The 13,907-nt window shown below is 35.1% G+C and overlaps 1 protein-coding gene across 1 annotated transcript in view; it reads left to right on the forward strand.

Annotated features, from left to right (window-relative positions):
- LOC136033764 (serine/threonine-protein phosphatase alpha-2 isoform) overlaps positions 1 to 13,672 on the forward strand; it is a 54,828-nt gene extending 41,156 nt beyond the window's left edge. Inside the window, exons 5-7 of the mRNA XM_065714659.1 lie at positions 1,925 to 2,038; positions 6,821 to 6,964; positions 11,416 to 13,672. Coding sequence (XP_065570731.1) covers positions 1,925 to 2,038; positions 6,821 to 6,964; positions 11,416 to 11,520 — 363 coding nt within the window. The 3' untranslated portion in view covers positions 11,521 to 13,672. The remainder of the gene's footprint in view (positions 1 to 1,924; positions 2,039 to 6,820; positions 6,965 to 11,415) is intronic.
- The last annotated feature ends 235 nt before the right edge of the window (positions 13,673 to 13,907 follow it).

A 13,907-nucleotide genomic window follows, 5' to 3' on the forward strand; every position in this document is an offset into this window, starting at 1 on the left:
AGAGCTCATACCATATGAGTTCTTGGCTCTTCCGACCTTGTCACAAGTGCCATATGAACTCTTAGCTATTGTTTTTTTGGTATGATAAGGGGTTAAGTTACGTTAACATTTCACACTGAAATAAGTCTTCTCGCGCAAGGCCAATGTAAAAATACAAAAAAAATAATCATAATCATCATGTAAGGTCATCACCATGATCATTGACATACTGTTCAAAAATTGGAGTGTGGAATGGGGATTCAAGCCCTGATCAAGCGTAAAAGGCATTCTAGGAAAAGCTTATTATTTTATTTTCAAAATTTATCATTTGACTGTCCAGACAAGACAGAATCTGCTACTATGCTACTGTGCTGACTTTATCATAGCGTATCAGAAGCTTGTATAACGTAAAATTCTATGTAGATCTTAAGCCTACATAGCACGGTCAGCCTTACGGACAAAATTTGCTCCGTAACATTATATAATGTGACTTTAAGTCTAAAACTTTATTAGTGTGAAAGGTTCTATTGCGCAGTGTGAAAGCACCATTAGAAGAGCAGAGAAAGTAAATGACTAAAGCATATTATTAAGACTTATATTTTCTTTGAATACTAAAGAAAAAAAGGAGAAATATGAGTGAGTTTCGAAAGCAAGAAATGTCTAATTAAAACAAGAGGCAACGCCTAGCTTTATATTAAAACCGGTTTTAGTTCCATATTTGGAACTAAAACCGAAAGTTCAACGCTTGTTTAATTCATCTTGTGTTTCTGGAAAACTAAGCTGTGGAACTATTGTTCATTTATTCACATTTGTCGTCCAAAATCATCAAATTCCGATATCCCTCCTTCAACTCCTGCCAACCAGTTAGGTGTTTTTTTTGTCCCCGCGAACTAGAGGAGTTTGTGATCGGGGTGACGTAGGATGATCGTTTCGAGTATCTATCCCTCTTAATATAATGAGACGGAATGCTATGCTCGAGATTCTCATCAGTTTAAAATTATTTCGTGGACTGTAAATTTTCTGCTATCCTAAATCTTACAAGTGTACAATCGTTTTGCAACTGTAGAATAAATTAAATGAAGCTCTAATTGTGAGACAGTTGTTGGGTTACCACGTGTCCAAGATTTGAGAAGATTGATATTGACATTGGATTTTGGCTCCTTTCCCCTGTTTGCCCTAGTGCTAAGACTTAAAGGAAATTTATTCCGAAGAAAGGAATGGATCATTACGATCGAAAATCGATGACTTCTTTTCAGTAGATCTAACAAATCATGGAAAATTCCTTTCGCCAAAAGGAATCTTCGATGTTCAGTATTGTATTAATATTGAAATATTTTTCTGCTGAATAATAATGGTTCCTAAATATTGTTTTCTTTAAAAAAAAGTTAGGATCCTATTGCTGTAAGGTAAAACGAGCGAAGTACTTCATTCTGTTGAATGTATATAATAAAAGGAGCATATACGCAGAGACATCTAGGTCTGTGTCCAAAATCCCAAATCTAAGTTAACTCCGCAACTAATTGCAAGTGCTGCGTCAGTTCGTCTCTTTTTTGAACTTAAAAAAAATTTCCTTGCCCCAAGAATTACATATATACGTAGGACGTGATTTCAATTGAGTTTGAGTTCTTTCTTTTTAAGTTTATCCGAAAAACTAACATCTTAATGTGAGTTTATACTCTCCCTTAATACTCCCTTCCTCTGTATTGATGTAGTCACGGATGTATTAAAGATTTCACTGTACCGCACATTGATCCTTCACTTTGGAGTGAAGGATCAGTTAATTCTTCGCAATTAATCCTTCACTTTGGAGAATATTTGGATGATTTAGAACTAAAAATTCTCTTCGTTTTTTATTTTATGTGGTCTCGTTTAAAATAAAAACTTCGAAAACGTTTAAAATTATTTTTATATCACTCTTTTTGTTCATTGGAAACTTTTTTTTCAGGATACGCTAGGATGGGGAGAAAATGATCGGGGTGTTTCATTCACGTTTGGTGCTGAAGTTGTTGCAAAATTTTTGCACAAACATGACATGGACCTCATTTGCCGGGCCCATCAGGTAATGATATTGTCTGACTTTTGTTCCTATGTTTCTTTAGTTAGTTACTTCCCCCATTCTTATCGCATTTCTTGTAAAGGTGTTAAATTAAAGTTTTCCTATAATCTTTTTTTTTCAAAAAAGGAGTTTATAATCTTCAGTCATTTACTACACTATCAGAACCTGAGGCCTAATCAATTTTATCTCTTTAGCAGTGTCTCTAGCTGCTTGCATTATAAATGTTCCTTCACTTCGAAATTGTCATAGAATTTAAATTCTTTTCTTTTTTTCTTACAACTGTCATGGTTTATCTCACTCCCAAAATGTTCTGCCTATTTGTGAGAGCAGCACTTTGGTTTTGTCGTGTTTTTTTGTTTTTTTTTTGTTCCTAGCACCCCGATTTCAGCTTATTCCTAGAAGGTGGTAAGGGTCTAACCTCTGCGGTTTTTACGGAAAGTGTGGACCTTAGGCCGGATTGATGAATATGACTTTACATTTTGGAAAGCTTCGTAGAACTCTTGCCTGGGGCCAAAAAGGATGGTTTTTGCTTGTCCTTGAGCCAGAGCCTATAGTGTGTGAAGTGAAGAGGAGTTGTATAGCCTATGTCAGAGAGGACTATCTGAAGTTATGCAGCCAAGCTTTCGTTTCATCAAACCATGTTTCTGCTTTCGAGTGGAAAGCTCCGTTCTAGCAGGCAAGCAGGCAGGCACCAATTTCAAATTGAAGATGGACTAAAATCTATAAGTGTTAAATATATGCGACAGTTACCCTGCCCCACAGCCAATATATCTTCTTTGAGGGATAAATAGAAAAATTTAGAGAAGCAAAAAAGTGGCATTTTCCCACGGGTCCGAAAGTGCTGCCATCTATTGTTTCTACCCATTTCTGTTCGTGATTTCAGCTGAGTTTATCATTTGGTTTTTCGCACTTGGGATTGCGGTAGAGAAATGGTATCAGATGTGCCTCTTAAACTTTAAAAGTTCTCTCATTGCTAAAGAAATTAGAGTTTATCCTTTGCTCCTTTCTAAGTGATGACGTTAGAAAGTTGGCCTACGGCAAAAAGTCAACTTTTGAAGTAAGACAGATAGATTTTTTTTTCGACGGCAGTCGATAGCTTTTGATGAGCTGATCAAAGTATATGTCATCCATTTTTTTGTACAAAAATTCCTTCATGAGATATACCAGTTTGAAAGTTTAAAGGGGTTGACAACTTCAGTAGTAAGGTACACACTTAAACCAAAAATAGGCCGATACCAATTGTGAGACACATAGGGGAGTTGTAAGCAACAGTCGGCTGTTAGCTCATAATCATCCTCGGCAATGAGGGGTTCGCAACTCTTACTAGTTGGTGTACCTATTTTTTGTTTCCGTTGTATTTGATGGTAAGACCAATTTGGTTCCAGTGGTAAGACATATAGGGGACTTGTAAGTAATAATCGGCTGTTAGGCTACAATCATCTTCAGCGATGAGGGGTTTGCAACTTTTGCTAGTTGCAATGAGGGGTTTGCAACTTTTGCGAGTCGGTGTACCTGTTATTTGTTTCCGGTGTATTTGATGATAAGACCAATTTGGTTCCAGTGTTGGTAAGTAAGACATGTAGGGGACTTGTAAGTAATAATCGGCTGTTAAGCCACAATCATCTTCAGTGATGAGGGGTTTGAAACTTTTGCTAGTTGGTGTACCCATTTATTTGTTTCCGGTGAAATTGATGTCTTATCACGGGAGAGGGACTTGTAAGTAAGAATCGGTTCACTTTGGGCTAGAAATTTGTGCAAATTGGTGCACATTGTATTCGATCTCTGTAAATCTGACGGCAAAAAAGTTAGTATCGTTGGTCTATCACTCACTGTAACCTAGAATTAAGTATTTACGCAACGGGTGCAAACGATACAATGAGGTAGTTTCGTAATAATTAATAGAGTATCATCTATGGTATTTTGATCCTGTAAAGTTACGGATAGCTTTATAATACCAACTAGATTATATAAGATATTGTTCCAAGTTTTCATCCATCACGATGTCTACGATTGAAAAGGATAAAGGTCATCCAATGGTCATGAACAGTTACGGAGAGCTTCATAGTACCCAATAGGTTGTATAAGACGTCGCAAGTTTTCACCAGTCCCGATGTCTACGATTGAAAAGGATAAAGTTCAACCGTCTGCAGAGTCAATTTAGTCCCTGTTTTCGATGTTCTGTATTTCTTTAAAACCCGACTTAACCTATAGCCATGTGATTACGGATTGTGTCATCAGTTCAGGAAAAAACTCTTTTTGGAACATATCATTTTCAGAACCTAGATGGGTTGACAAGTTCAGCGTGTAACAGATAGCGAAGAAACAAAACCAAAGTGTTACTCTGTGATGAAGGGTTAGCAGATTTTGGTAGTTGGTATTCCTATTATTTTTTGCCAGTGTATTTCATGGTCGAAACGATATGGTACCATGTCTATCGGAGGGAAATGGACTTGTAAGTAGTTATTCCTTCACGAGACACAACATTTTGAAAGTTTAGATGGGTTGACAACTTCAGTAGTAAGGTAGACACTGAAACCCAAAATAGGCCGATTGCAATTGTGAGACATGTAAATCACTTATAAGCAACAATAGACTGTTAGACCATAGTCGTGTTCGGCAATGAGGGGTTAGCGATTTTGGCTACTTGGTGTACCTATAGTTCGTTTCAAAAATCAACTTTTGAACTAATAGATAGAATTTTGTTTGTCAACGGCGATCGATAGGCCTTGGTAACGATACGGTACCATGTCCATCACGGGGAGATGGACTTGTAAGTAAGATTCGGCTAAAATGTAAAAGGGGTATTCCTGTTATAGATTTTCCCTGTTTATATTATACAGATTTTAAAGTCAACTGCAGTATTTGCTACTGGAACTATTTTTATCTCGACGGAGATAAGATTAATATCAAATAGGGATAAGATGAATCCCAGTAGCAAATACTGCAGTTGACTTTAATCCTTATTCGGAGGAACCAACTATTTACGCAACCAATACAGATGGAAACAATTCAGTAGAGTCGCAGCTATGTTTTCTTCACTCTACAAACTCACGGATAACTTTATGATGCACGTGTCTATAGTATGTATTTTAGCATCTTTACAGATTAACAACTTCAGCGTTTAGTCGCAGCGAGGAAACAAAACCAAAGTGTTGCTCTCGCAACACTTTACTCGGCGAAGCCGAGCAAAGGTTGCCGCAACACCTCACGTTGCCCATGGAACGTAGATCTAGTTTTCTTTAAAACTGTCCTCATAAATAATTAGGGCCCCATTCCTATCTTTAACTGGAACAAATCCAGACTGACTACTTCCCCTCAATTTCTTAACATGCTAGTGCGATATTTTACTAATTTTGCTGTGTGGCTTTATTTTCCAGATCCTTGGCAATTTTATCCATTGGTTCCATTTCACATCTACTTTATTCATACTTTAATGCCTTCTCTTCTTACCTCACAGTTCTCTTATTCTGATTTGATCTATCACTGGGATACCTCTTGTACAAATCCTTTCATTTTTTCTACCAAGCTTAAAGCGTTTTCGCCAATGTTTCTAACTACGTTTCTAACTTTTCTCCCTAAGACAACTTCTGCTTCGCAACTATTTTCTTGAAATTATCCCAAGGATCTTCTACATTATCAAATAGTAAACTCTAGTTTCATCTACGTGTATGTACATATAACACCCACTAGAATATCAACACATGCCCTCTTTGTCAGGTATTGAGTAGGGCAGTTAGAATTAATTTGAAAGACATTGGCATTGACAGATACAAAAATGACTTACAGTGCTGAAGACAAAGAATACTATGGCGAGAATAGACATACCTAAACAGTTTATCTATGTTTTAATTAATATGACATACTTTTTGTAAAAAAGAAAGCCCTGCTTTTTTTTATAAATGTTATGTTCAAATTATAATTTTTCTAATTTTCTTTCCATTTCACTTTCCACACTTATAGATGCAATTTCAAACACATGTATTTCTTAAAATTGTTTTCTTTTTTTATTATTATTCACATTCCCTAACTCTCTTAGATAAAGGAGTTGGAAAGAGTTTTAAATTGACTGCCTTACTTTTGTTTTCCTGAGGGTTTGTATCTCTTCAACTCATAAGTTCATTATTTCTGAAAATGGGTTACTCTGAGTAGCTACTAAGAGTAACTCAGAACTAAGATTGGAAGAAGCCCATTATGGTTTTTCTCTACACGAGAAAGAGTTTATATATATATATATATATATATATATATATATATATATATATATATATATATATATATATATATATATATATATATATATATATATATATAGCTAATGAGAAAGGGGGAGGAGCTTTGTACTATGATGTACTTTGCAAGATAAGATGTTAGCAGCAGTTGAATTTTTTGTTTCTCGCCCAAATCCCTTGGCTTATAATCGCAAGCTCACTTGCATAAGAGTCGAGGCAGATTGCAGGAGGCCCTTGTAGGCTAACCTAACCCAACAGGTACGACTCTAGTTCGGCATTTGTGAAGGGACACACATGCACGGAAAGGTGTAGCATAAATGGGAGACAGTAACAACGGCAATCAAAGGGATAAAATTAACCCTTGACTGGGCTGCCCACTTAATTCAACAATCTGTCTTGGCTTTTTTCTACAACTGGCCATGACTTTGACTTTTCCCACAACTATTCCCTCTTTTTTAGAGGGACAGCTCAATTGTTTGGAATCTTTGAACCCAAGAAGTTAATTTTGTTGCTTGATTCTACTCAGTTTTTAAGCATCTCCACTTTTCCTTTGTAGGTAGTGGAAGATGGATATGAATTTTTTGCCAAGCGTCAGCTAGTAACGTTATTCTCAGCACCTAACTATTGTGGTGAATTTGACAATGCTGGAGCGATGATGTCCGTCGATGATACACTTATGTGTTCGTTTCAAATTCTCAAGGTAAGATTCCTGGCCTACTATGTGTCTCTTGCTCACATCGTGTTTTTACTTTCATTAGTTGACTCACCGAGTCCGACATTTGCAATTGTAATCTAGATATTGAGCTGCGAAAATATTGCCGTCTTAGTTAAAATTTCCTTTGAATTTTTGACTATGGCTAGAAGTGAGTTCATGTACAGTTTATGCTTGTCGAACTGAATCTGACTGAAATTTTTTGACGAAATATTTAAGATTTAGCCCAATAGAATTTTCTGTATTACGATTGAAAAATTGCACTCTATGAGAACCAAGAAGAACAGGTAGTTAACCTGCCGTTGCTGTTTTGGTACTTGTTAAGTTTCCAGAACACACCCAATTTTGATCTCTAAGATCACACAAAAACCGGTTTATAGCTGACTGTATTGGGAGACAATTAGTTTAGGCTCAAGGGAAAAACTGCATTCTACGTATATTTTAATTAGATATTTAATATATAGGTTTGGTATTTTGGTTAGGCTTGGTTACATTTGCATGCAGCCCCGCTATACTTAACCTCTATCCCCCCCCGGCGCCCTAATATGCAAATGTATAGTCCAAACTATATATATTCTATCTATCTCCTAAACGTCTTTGATGTTTCAACACATGTTTCTGTAAATTGAATCAACTTGGGTGTGTTCTGAATAACTAATACGTATCATTGTTTTTGGCGTATTTAGAATTCCCATATTTTTTGCAAGTATATATCATAAGCACCAAAATTATGGTATCCACACTTCCCGTCCTTTATTTTATGCTGCGGTAGGGGCTACTAAAAGAACATCTTCACGTTGACTGCATCTGAGGGTTTCGACAACAATAACCTGAACATGCATGGTCATAAATGGCGGTAATCTCCAACCAAATACAACTGTTTCTATAGCTTTTATCCTGATTTTGTTTTGTGAAATTAAAAGTACTAGTAGAATTTTTAGCTAATTTTGTTTCCAATTTGGTGAATATTGACATTCACCGGTCAATGTCCGAAATATCTTTTTTCTTCTTGGATGTAGTCAACGTTGCCTTGGTAAATAAATTACCTTCCCTTTTATCTTGTTTTGCAGCACATAAAAGTACTGGACCTTTTGCATTTTTATGTCCAGTGTACACATAAGACAAAGTAGCGTTTTTTTTTGGGGGGGGGGATTAGATTCTCATACTGGCCCCTTGTCTCTTTTTTGCATCTCATGAAAAAAAAATATTTATTTCATTTTTTTGGGGAGAGGATAAGAAACATTTCTTACGAGTAGAAATTGCTAAATAGGACAATATACAGCTGATAAAACTTGCTAATGCATGTGCATTGATGTGCGGCTTTTAAGTCATGTAAATGAGGCTTGGTAAACTTTCCACTGGACTTGGCGTCCCTTTTTATCTCAATCAGTTTTCTATTTATATTTCCTAATATTTCCCGATCAACAACCGTTGGTTTCCTCAGCTATTTGAAGTCACGTTGAAATGAAAGGTGACGGTCAGTATGAAACACGTGAACACAGTATATTTCAAATAGTTGATTAACTAATGATAGCACGCAAAAGTTACGCTTTTTTCCAAGAAAAGTTACACGAAGTTCTTAGGGATAGGATTGATATATTTTCGTCATTGTTGTCACGTTGTTGGATAGGATTGATATATTTTCGTCATCGTTGTCACTTTGAACTGCTAAAAAAGAAGCAAAATTAATTATTTAAATTTGTTGTATATAAAAACTAGAACTAACAATTCTATCGAAGTTGTTGTCCCTTAGACACCAACACCCCTAGAAGAAGATTACACCTTTTTAAGAAGCCCTTTGGTGCCATAGGTTTTTGTTTTATTTTTTACTGATTTTTCACCCACATTTACCTTTTTTAGAATTCGGAGTCCGCTGCTACCGAAACTTTTCTTCATTGGAAATTGAATTCCCAATTTTTTCTAGTTTTTAAGATATATTTGGATGCATTTTTTTGATTAACTAATTCGAAGAATCAGGTTTCATATATGCTGTCTTCATTACTTAGGCAGAGTATGGACGTGATCTAATTGGCTAGAAAAATATCACTTCTTAATCTGAAGCCAACATTCCCCCCACCCCCTCCCCCTTTGTTAATTTAGCTATTAACCTTTTTTTATGGAATATCGTCGTGAATGTACAAAGATAAAAAGTCAAGTTTTTTTGGCAAAAGCTAATCAGTTAACCATTTTTGTGGTGTTAGATATTAATAGAGTACTAGCTAAAGAACCATTAAAATATCAATGTGTACTTTTTGTTTCTGAAAAAACTGCTTCCTCCCCTTTCATCGAACACAAAATCCTGAATTCCCCCCGTCTCCCAAAAAACTTCCTGGTAGTTTTTACTTGATAACCCAGTCGGTAGGCAAAATAAACATTTTTGTCCAATTACTAACTTGAAACGTTACCTTTTAATGAAAGCTACTAACTGCGTGCAATCTCTGTAATTAGATTTTTTAAAAACAAGTTTTTTCAACTGAAATTAAGGAGCAACATTAAAACCCAAAACGAATGGAAATTATTACGTATATGAGGGGGCTGCTTCTCAACACCTCAATTTTTACGCTAAAGTTTTTTAGTATAAAAAAAACTGCTTATTGTCCCAATTAAACGAACATAGCGTTTTTGGAGTCGTTCTTAAAGAATTGGGACAGAATTCGAACTTTAGCTTAAAGAGCGAAGTGTTGAGGAGGAGCAATCCCCCATTATATGTAATAATTTCTATTCAATTTAAATTTTAATTTTGCTCGTTACTCTCAGTTGAAAAAAAAATTAATCTAATTTCTGAGCGTTTTTCAAATAATGCCAGAAAATCTGCACCGTCACGGAAAAATCCCTCCTCCCCACGGATTTATTTTCTAGACAATTCAATCCTGGTGAAAATTTACCCTAGGCAATTACTCTTAACATCTCCATGCTTAAAATTAAGTCGACAAAGAGAAAGTAAGACACAAGAAGAATTTTATTTAAGAATTCTAACAAATTCTCTCAGTGTAAAATTTCCCCCCCCCCCACCCGAAGAATGTATGCATATTTCTCAATAACAGATACTATACGTAAACAATGGGCAAATTTTGTAACTTAGACTTTTCTCCAGGGGCTGTGGGCGGTCATGATATCTCTAAAGCTATAGTTATTTGGGCTTTCAACTATGCAGAATAAAATGGCTATTTAAAAATTTTGATCAGACGATTTTGAGAAAAAAGGCGTTGGAGGGGGGCCTAGTTGTCCTCCAATCTTTTGGACATTTAAAAAGTGCATTAGAACTTTTAATTTTCGTTTGAATGAGCGCTCTTTCGATATCCTAGGATCACTGGGTCGATACGATTACCCCTGGAAAAAAATAATACAAATAAACCCGCATCCAGGATCTCTTTTCCGGAAAAAATAATACGAAGTTCTATATTTTTACAGATAGGAGCTTGAAACCTCTTCAGTAGGGTTCCCTGATACACTGAATCTGATGGTGAGATTTTCATTAACATTCTGTGACTTTTAGGGGTGTTTTCCCTTTTTTTCGGAAATCAGGAAAATTTTCTAAGGCCCGTAGCCTTTCATGGGTTAGACTAAACTTATATATCTAAAATCACTAGATAAGTCGATTTTTATATCTGTATTGATATCAAAATTCTGTTTTTTAGGATTTCGGTTAATATTTAGCCGGGTCGCTCCTTACTTACAGCTCGTTACCACGAACTGTTTGATTTACTCGCTTGCCTTTAGGTTTCAGGCATAAACATGGAAAAATTAAATAGTCTCCTGTGTGAATCTGAAACCAACTGTCTGTACAGATACTTCAGAGAACCCTTTATACGTTTTGTAATACCATAAAATTGTTTTCAGATTAGTGATTTGCTGATTGTTATTGAGACTTACAGGTTACATAAAATAAAGGTAAATAAAACTGTTTCGACCTTTTAATCAGCTACATCTACATAACATGTTTTAATTTAGTTCACAGTCCTCTTCAAGATTTCCTGGAAGTTTCAATGTAATGCCCTTAGCTTCAGTGATAATTTTAGCAGTAGTAGTAGTAGTAGCAGTAGCAGCTGTAGTGGTAGTATTAGTAGTGTTAATAGTTGTAATAGTGTTTACATTTTGCATTTTGCCTAGTTCAACATCCCCCTTAACTTGTCCTGAAAAGTAAATGTCTTTGGGTATGGCTGATACGCTCGTTTGACAATCAACTTGTACAGTTTGTGTTTTTATATAGTAGAAGTAGCAGCAGAATGCCCAGCATTTGGTTAAAAATGCTGGGAATTGGTTAAAAATTGGCATAAAAAATGCCAATATGCTAAGATGGTATATAAATGAACACCCTCATATCAGCATTCACTAATTGTGTGCTATCTATAACGACGTGTACTTGCTTTTCTTTAGTCTTTTGGCATTAAAAGGAAGAAAAAAAACTTGAACTCTTCTAAGTATCTATTATGTTACAGCCTGCTGATAAGAAGAAGTTTCCCTATACCGGACTGAATACTGGCCGTCCTATGACCCCACCAAGGAACGCCGCTCAACAAAAAGCAAAAGGAAACAAAAAGTGATAATAATAATATAACAATGACGTTTTGTTTAGGATATGTTACTGTTTTTTATATATATATATTTCAGAACAAGGTGAACAGGGTCAAGAACGGCCAAACAAATATCCACTGTATTCGTTCTATGTGTTTGGTATTAATGCGAGTAAATAGATCTCGTATTATGTCTCTCAATTTTCTTTTCTTTTAATACAGCAGAGATTTGTAATGTGTATAGTTATTGAGAAAGAAATATGTTCAAGTTCTTATTGTCCTAGATATAACGACGGAACTTATTTGTGTGGATATAGCCTTGTCAGGTGACTGCAGTTCAAGACGCAAATTAAATGTCTCCTTATGGTGAATGTTGTCTACTGATAATCGAATTGTGGACAATTCTTTTTCTTTATTTCTCTGTTTGTTTCGAGGAGGATTTTGTTTTTGTCTTTCGTCACCTATTAATTGTCTGTTTTGTATATTTCTCTTTTTGTTTCCAGTGTACTTTTAGTTTTTAATATTAAAAAGGGACTTGTTGCAGTTAAGTGCTATGAATAGGCTAGTGGTAGAAAAAAAAATTGTCTCAATCTTTGCTGCTTGTGTGAGTACCTCTTCGAAGCGTTGGAATTACACGTTCTGTCAAATCGCCATCTTTATGTTTTTCTTTATATTTGTAGAGATGACTTAGTCACAAGATGCTCAAAAAGCTTTACCATTAAGCAAAAATTCGAAGAGGTGAGAAGTCAGCTTCCATGCAATTTTTCTTCCTAAAAGGCACAGAAAGATAACCAGTTTTACCTTAGTATTACCGTAACAGAGATACTCCATCCCATTTTGGTGGGCTGAAATTCATGAATTTTTCTGTATGGTCAAGGCTTTAGGACATTATTCTATAGCATTTTCAGAGTTTTAATTTTCTTGTTTTGCCAATTCTTTTTTCTTTCTTTTTTAATCTTATGGGGTATACACGGCTTATCTCAAACGGACATTACTGTATAGAATCTACCAGTAGAAAAGGAAATTGTTTTGAGCGAAAGAGGGAAAAGTTCTTAATATTCAATGCGTCCCCGTTGTTCAGTTTCGCCAGAGCTCCCTAGTTATAACTGCCGAAATAAAAGTTTTCAAAATTGCTTTTTAATGTGAGCTTAAAAGTTGAGACAGTAGTACAAAGAGATCGAACATTGTTACCCAGATATTGGATTCAATCCTCCTACCCTTAGGTGTATATACCCCTACCCTAGGGGTACTGGCTCCGATGAGTAGGAACCCTTGTGACAAGGGGTGATAAAAGAATATACTTGAGGTATTTGAAGAGTATTAGTAATACCATTCGTATATGCTACAATTGCAGTTTTAGGAAGACTGAATTGTGTTTGTTTATAAAGTTAATTTATTGTCCTAATATTATCCCTTGCTATAGCGTAAATATTCTCTATGATTAGTCGATCTTATTTCTGAAAGCAACAAAAAACACCTAGCTTGGATAAAATCTAACTATAATAAAATAAGATGAATCTTAAGTGCGATTGACACTTTTTTCTTCAAAAAATCCATTACCAAAGATTATATATGGGAAGATGTGTAAGCACCCCTGACTCAAACCATCTAATGATCTGTTGAATGTTTTCTGATCTGTTTTGCTAATGCTGTCAAATTAAGAAATTTCAATTATTGAAACGAGGTGTTTGAGACTAATGAATATCATGCTACAGAATGGACTTCAGCAAGTTTTATTGCGAAAGTTTAGAAACTTTTTTTTTTTTTTTTTTTTTTTTTTTTTTTTTTTTTTTTTTTTTTTTTTTTTTTTTTTTATATACTTTTAGTGTTCCCAAAGATGATGCCGTTTATTTACTGACAGGATAAGAAAATAAAAAGTATATTTTCAATTATCTTATTTGTCTGTTCTAATATACCTAGTTAACTAGTAAGCTTATTTTTTTTCCTCAAGAGTCTTGCTAGATGGGTGATTTTTTTTTTTTTTTTAATTCGATAGTGATACCATCTCATCATAAATAATTTTTGGTAACTACCCCAAGTTCGAGTTTCTTGAACCAGCTAATTTACACTTAACATGGAAACTTTAAAAGAGTGTAGAGTTCAGTTGATCACAGCTGTAGCCAACTTGTTGTGTATAATTATTCTGTTGTATTTTTGGTCAAAATTATAATTCCTTAAGAGATTTTGTGTTAAACATTTAGGTCTTTTGATTTTGGGGCAGATAATCAGGGTTGGTTGTAGAGTTTTGTGTTATCTCACTGGCCATTACTGATAACTTTTCTTTTACTGTTTTTTTTTTTATGAACCAACCCTATGAGTATAGTGAACCTCTAAGAGTGGATCAAAGATCAAAGATCTTTTAGATCAAAGAGGAAAACCACCAGCACCATCTAAAGTTTGGCTTGGAGTTACCCATA

The sequence above is a fragment of the Artemia franciscana genome, chromosome 12 (assembly GCF_032884065.1).
Source record: "Artemia franciscana chromosome 12, ASM3288406v1, whole genome shotgun sequence".
Taxonomy (NCBI): Eukaryota; Metazoa; Arthropoda; class Branchiopoda; order Anostraca; family Artemiidae; genus Artemia; species Artemia franciscana.